Source organism: Triticum aestivum, chromosome 6D (genome assembly GCF_018294505.1).
Source record: "Triticum aestivum cultivar Chinese Spring chromosome 6D, IWGSC CS RefSeq v2.1, whole genome shotgun sequence".
In the NCBI taxonomy this organism is placed as follows: Eukaryota; Viridiplantae; Streptophyta; class Magnoliopsida; order Poales; family Poaceae; genus Triticum; species Triticum aestivum.
In genome coordinates this window covers 61553345-61560395 of record NC_057811.1, presented here as the reverse complement: position 1 = coordinate 61560395, position 7051 = coordinate 61553345, and the positions used below count along the sequence as shown (strand labels likewise).

Here is a 7051-nt window from a genome sequence, read left to right as displayed (position 1 = left end):
ATTGTGGGATCTGGATCTGGATCCCCACGAGAGCAGTGGCCACCTGTGATCCTCCCAAGCTCTGCATCAAGGTGATGCCTCCTCTCACTGCTTTGACTGCCGCTCACCGCCAGTAGCACGCCGAAGAGGTCGCCGCCGCTGCCGCCCACCTCCACCATGAACGTCAGTCATCGCGGTGCGCCCAAACTCAAGCTGCATTCACCGTCTCGGGGAAGCATCGGCGTCTGTGTCCACCATGAGGAGTTGCATCCACCGTTGCCCCGCCGTCCTAAGGAAGCATCAGCCTTTCCTTCGGCCGACGTGGTCACTGCTTGTTGCTCGCTACAACGAATTTCTGCAACAAGGTCTCTATTGCAAAAAATTGTAACAAGACCTCTGTTACAAAATAAGTTAAATTCCAACGAGACCTCTCTTGCCAAAAAGATTGCAACAAGATATCTGTTGTATAAAAAACTGTAACAAGACATCTGTTACAAAATAAGTTATTCCAATGAGACCTCTCTTGCCAAAAAGATTGCAACAAGACATCTGTCTTATAAAAAACTGTAACAAGACATCTGTTGCAAAAATGATCTATAAAATTTCATGAGCACCATAGTCTTATAGAACAATAAAATTGTTCAACTCCCATATTCAAAACCGTACTAACACACATAATGGCATATTCTAATAGTACAAGTTAACCACTTGTTAAATTTCATGAGAACCATGCTAACTCTTAGGACAACATAAACTGAACTTGTCTTGCATTGCAACATTATTTCCCAAAATGCCACAACACCTTATAGATAGCGACAAACAGGTATCAATAACATAGCTTCTTCCATACTCAAGGAACTCGTATTATCATACTTATTCTTGTGCCCATCCACCCCATCGTAGAGGATATCTTCTTTCTGCTTGCAATGAACGTTCTCTGCCATGAGACGCCTATGGCTGATGATTCTCAAGGTCGCGTCCTCTCGACTAGAGGGGTCTTTTTCGCATGCCATCACCTCAAACTCCGATTCACGCCCACGGAAGTCTACCCCGACTGGATAGATGCACAATTCTTGTCCCCATGGCTTCGCAGTAAACACACCGAATTTGTGTTGTCAACAACAGTGAGGTAATTAATATATGTTGAAGGTTATAATGCATAAACTGTGTGCGCATAAAAACAACATAAAAAAATGAAATGGTCCGCGGCTTATAAGTTTCACAATGCAAGGAGCCATAAAATGTTGACACGTGAAAAATATTGGCATGCATAGGGTTGGTTGTATAGCATACCAGCACATGGCGCAGGCGGAGCCACAGGGCAACAGAAGGAGTCGTGTGTGCCGTCGCTATGAATTTCAGCAAAAAACAAAGTCGGATCCCCATCTCCACCACAAGGGCTTTTGGGGGTAGCCAGGAAGTTGACGTGACAGCGGCCACACTCATGAGGAGGACAATGAGCAGGACCGCCGACCCGGTCATTCACACCACAAATCGTATGAAGCTCATAGTTGGGATCCCCATTTGGCATCTGCTTATATCTATTCAATAGGGTATTGACCCCCTTGGAGACCACTGTATAGAGGTCCGCTAGGTCTGCAAGGGGGTAGGATTTGAGGGAGACCGGCGGGAGTGCCGTCTCGGAGTCATGATCATATGTGGATTCCGGAGATAGCAACCTGGCAAGCCGCTGGACATCGTGAGAGGAGAGCTTGCCAGAGCCCGGATGCAGCAGAGACAAGGCAGGCCCCAGCATCTCCTTACACGACGTCAGAAGCTTTGCTTGAGCGTCCGGGTTGGGGTGGCAGCATTTTTCAACATTTTTCAAACACATGTTCCACATTTTCCAAATACTCGTTCAACATTTTTTTTTCATTTTTATTCAACATTTTCAAGTGTCGTTTGTTCAACATTTTTAATACTTATTCAACATTTTGAAATACCTGCTCAACATTTTCAAATACTCGTTCAACAATTTTTAATACTTATTCAACATTTTTCAAATACTTGTTCAACATTTCTAATACTCATTCATACTTGTTCAACATTTTTTAAATACTAGTTCAACAACTTTTAATACTTCTTCAACCTTTGCCATATACTTGTTCAACATTTTTAATACTTATTCAACATTTTCAAGTACTTGTTCAACATTTTTTAAATACTTGTTCATCATTTTTGAATACTTATTCAATATTCTTTCAATATTCGTTAAACAATTTTCTATACTTATTTCAACATTTTATGTGTTTCTTAACCGATATTATTTTGAAAAAAGCATGAAAAAACCAAGTAAAAAGAAAAAAACACAGAAAAACATATTGAATTAGACGAGTAAAAATGAAGAAAAATAAAGAAAATAAAAATAAAACAAAACAGGAAAAGGAAGTAAACATTGTAAAACCCGGCTCATTTTGCTTCTAGTAGGCCGCGCTCTCCATATTCTACAACAAGTAGAGTCTGTCATTGTGGCTAGCAGCGTTGGGAAGTAACTAGTCGATCCTAGGATTGAATCCCTGCTATGCCTATTTTATTTAACGTTCGTCAGTGCGTGTAGCATGGAAGGCATCATCATGGAGAAGCAAAAATGGTGGGTGGAAGAGGAGGATGATCTCCTGGTCGTCGTCACCGGAAGGTATGAGAATCTTGGAGGCGAAAGCGAGATCCGGGGAGGAGGAGGATGACGACCCTGGTCCCATCGCCGTAGCCAGAGGGGCGGAGTGTTGGAGGGAGGAGCACAGGGGCGTCGCAACCGACGGACGAAGGAGGTCAGAGCGCTAAACGAAAGTCTTGCAGTCGTGGTCGCGGCCCGTGGTTTCTCCGCCCGGGGAATAGGCAGGGATCCCGTAGACTTCGTTGGTTGTAAGTCTGTGTGTAGCGCATCGGCTGGAGGTCTAGGGTTCACCTAGGATAAGAATAAAAGACCCTATATATTTACAGCTTGCCTACAATATACAGCCCAGCCCATGAAAAGATTTTTCTTACCCAGCTAGATTCAGCCGCAAACCAATTTTCCTCAGGCTTAGTACATCTCAAAGCAGCACAACCAAATTTGACAACAAAGATGCGTGATTGCTAACCAAATTAAGCAGTTACAAATTAGTTTAGAGTGTAAACTGCAATTACACAATGAGCTGGCACATTCAAATGCCGTTACTAACACACATCATTGGATATATTCTAAACAGTACGAGTTAATTAACCACTTGTTAAATTTCATGAGCACCATCCCAACTCCTAGGACAACATAAACTTTAACTTGTCTTGCTTGGCACGGTATTTTCCAATGCCATAACACCTTACAGATAGCGACAAAGTGGTGCCAATAACATAGCTTCTTCCACACTCAGGGAACTCACATTATCAAACTTATTCTTGTGCCCATCCACCCCATCGTAGAGGATATCTTCTTTCTCCTTGCAATGAACATTCTCCGCCATGAGACGTCTATGGTTGATGATTCTCAAGGTTGCTTCCTCGCGCTGACAGGGGTCTTTTTGGCGGGCCAGCATCTCAAACTCCGAATCACGGCCACGGAAGTCTATCGTGACTGGATGCACAATTCTAGTCCCCATGGCTTCGCAGTAAACGCACCGAATTTGTGCTGCCAGCACATGAGGTAATTAATATGTATTGAATGTTAATGCATAAAACTGTGTGCGCGTAAAAACACATCAAAAATGAAATGTCCTGCGGCTTACAAGTTCCATAATGCATGGAGCCATAGAATGCTGACATAAACCATGTGTAATGTGTAAATAAAGGGTGACTGGATGACCGTCCTAATTGATTGTAAACATTATTAGTTTGTTGACTGGGAAATGAGCACGATGGTGAAGGGATCACCAAGCTACATGCTGATCACTATGGCAGGCTGCTTGATCGAAATGTTCGACTTCATTAACACATCAACATGGAGATATTCAAGTATAGGCATTCGACTTTTGTTTCCTTTTTCATCTTTGACACTTCCTCTTCTTCAACAATTTTATTTTTCACTCCAGATCCGAGGGTTCAGGCTGGCGGAGTAACAAAACACAATCTAGTGGTCTGTTGTGGTAAAGATGCATCATGGTGGTTGAGACTCTGTATATAGCATATACAGCAAGATGTACTGACTAGATAAGACATGTGAAAAACGTTGGCATATACAGCAAAATATACTAACTACTCCCTCCGTTCGTAAATACTCCCTCCGTTCCAAAATAGATGACCCAACTTTGTACTAACTTTGTACTAAAGTTAGTATAAAGTTGAGTCATCTATTTTGCAATGGAGGGAGTATAAGTCTTTTTAGAGATTCTACTATAGACTACATACAGAGCAAAATGAGTGAATCTACACTTCAAGATATGTCTATATACATCCATATGTATTCCATACTAATATCTTTAAAAAGACTTATATTTAGGAACGGAGGGAGTAGATAAGATACTTGAAAAATATTTGCATAGGGTTGGTTATACAGCGTACCAGCACATGGCAGAGGCAGAGCCACAGGGCAACAGAAGGAGTCGTATGTGCCATCGCTGTGAATTTCAGCAAAAAACAAAGTCGGGTCTCCAGCTCCACCACTGGGGCTTTTGGGAGTAGCCAAGAAGTTGACGTGACAGCGACCACACTCATGAGGAGGCCATTGAGCAGGACCGCCGACCCGGTCATTCACACCACAAATCGTATGAAGCTCGTAGCTGGGATCCCCATTTGGCATCTGCTGATATCTATTCAACAGGGTATTGACACCCTTGGAGACCACTGTATAGAGGTCCGCTAGGTCCGCAAGGGGGTAGGATTTGAGGGAGACCGGCGGAAGTGCCGTCTCGGATTCATGATCATATGTGGATTCCGGAGATAGCAACCTGGCAAGCCGCTGAAAGTCATGTGAGGAGAGCTTGCCACAGCCCGGACGCAGCAGAGACATGGCAGGCCCCAGCATCTCCTTACACGACGTGAGAAGCTTTGCTTGAGCGTCCGGGTTGGGGTGGCAGGCCGCGGTGGCGGCTGCCAAGAAGGCTTCCCGTAGACCGGCGTCCGGGGGGTTCTGAGCCTCCTGAACATGGCGAAGGGGGGCGGCAGCAGGATCAAGGTTGGGATCAGCGAGCAAAAGGTTGGCATCTGCCTCGAGCAGGCGGCGCACGGCTTGATGGAAACCAAAGCCATGGTAGCGTGTGCAGAGGAAGGAGGCCAGGCCGTATAAGGAGCGGTTCTCCACCCGGTGGAGGCTCCGCGTGCCGATCACGTTCAGCTAGAGCTTCATGGAAGGCGGGAACGCGGAGTGGTGCCAGACGGTGTTGACGATGATGTTGGAGACGGGGTCGAGAGGGCCGTAGCAGTGGCCGGCCATGACCAGGCTGCGGTGGAAGCCAGGGCCCGCCGGCAGCCGCGCGAGGGCCTCGAGGTAGAACCCGTGGATCGTGTCCTGCAGCGTCCGGTTGGGCAGGTCATTGTCCGGTTGCGGCATGCTCCGGGGATGACGGCGAAGGGAAGCTTCCGCGAGCTGCCACGCGCACCGCACGGCTACTTCACGGGCCTGCGGCGGTCCCTCGTTGACCATGGAGGCGAGATCCCTGACGACGTGCGAGCGGCGGCGTTGGGATTGTGATTCGCGGAGCAAGTCGAGCAGGCTCAGGGCGTCGTCAACGCGGCTAGAGACGTTGCGCCAGGCGTGGACGAGGCGGTCGGCGTCGGGGTGCCCGGCGGCCAGTCCGGCGCACTTGAGGGCCGTGTTGATGAGGGCAGGCGCGGCCTCGCAGTCGTGGAACCACTTGATGCCGTGGTCCGACGCGACGGCGCAGGCGGCGATGAGGGCGTCGGCCTTGGCGAGGCGCAGGTAGCGCACGGCCAGGCCCTCCGCAAGGTTGGGGAACAGGCGGGTGAGGAAGACCACCAGGCCGTCGAGCGAGCGGCGCTCCAGGTCCTCCTGCGGCGCATCCTCGCGGTCGCGCCACCGCTCGCGCTTGCGAGAGTGGTGGACGATGCTACTGTTGACGACGACGTTAGAGACCGGGTCGAGGAGGCCGACGCAGAGGCCGTGCGCCTGCAGGCGGCGGCGGCACGCGAGCCGCCTCCGCGCCTTGCGGTAGAAGGAGCCGATCTTGTGCAGCAGGTAAGACCTGGACTCGGAGTCTTCCTCGGGCGAGGGGTACCCAGAATAGATGTTCGGCCCGTAGATCCGGAGAGCCGGATCGCCGGGGTTGGACACCAGCGCCATCGCTTCGGCGGAGAGCCGGATCGCTGGAGAGACAAGAGAGATTGGCCCCGGCCGGTGACACGAGCTTGATCGATATAGAATCATCCTCGTTTTTCTTACGGATACGGACTCCGTATTCGATAATGCGTACTGTTCTTTTTCTCTTCCCCCGAACCGCCTCTGGTTTGGGTCCATTTACGTCTCCAAGCACATCTGCGTGGCTGGCTGGGCTCTCTTGGGCTCTGCCAGGTTTTATTTTTATTTTTGAGTGCGACAAAATGGAACAGACAGCTAAACATTTTTCCGAATTGGGTCCCCTTGAAAAAAGGGGAGCTCCTAACCAAAGCGGCGAAATCACTAGTTGAGGAGTACTTGTTGTAAAGATCACTTCAACTCCCTTGGTTGCGACAAGTGGTGCCCATGCAGCGCGCCACTTGTCGCAACCTGAGATTTTTCCTTTTTTCGTAGATCCGTTTATTCAAAACGTTTTATCTCTCAAACTGTGCGTCAAATCTCGAACCACTTTCACCGTTGGATTCCTCGCGTCGAGATCTTCAAAACTAGATCCCATGTTGATAGATTTTGACAAACTTTTTTTCACGAAAAAAATGGAAGAAAAAACCAGACGAAAAAACCGAACCGAGAGCACGGGTTTTTTCCCTTTCGAAAGAGGCACGCCCGTGCCTCTCACGAAATCACAACCGTGCCTCTCGCGGAAGCAAAATCGTGACTCTCGCGGAAGGAAAAAAAGACAAAACATGTTTTTTTTTGTTTCCGAGGAGGCATGGCCGTGACTCTCGCGAAAGCACAACCGTGCCTCTCACGGAAGCAAAACCGTGACTCTCGCGAAAGAAAAAAAAAACAGAAAACACGTTTTTTTCT

The 7051-nt window shown here is 48.1% G+C and overlaps 1 protein-coding gene across 1 annotated transcript; it reads right to left on the bottom strand.

Moving 5' to 3' along the window:
- Positions 1-3286: 3286 nt before the first annotated feature.
- On the bottom strand, positions 3287-6273 carry LOC123141073 (uncharacterized). Its single transcript, XM_044560307.1, has 2 exons — positions 4453-6273; positions 3287-3583 (listed from the first exon to the last, which is right to left on the bottom strand). The coding sequence occupies exon 1, from the start codon at positions 6188-6190 to the stop codon at positions 5225-5227; it is 966 nt and encodes a 321-aa protein (XP_044416242.1). The 5' UTR covers positions 6191-6273; the 3' UTR covers positions 3287-3583; positions 4453-5224.
- Positions 6274-7051: the final 778 nt, after the last annotated feature.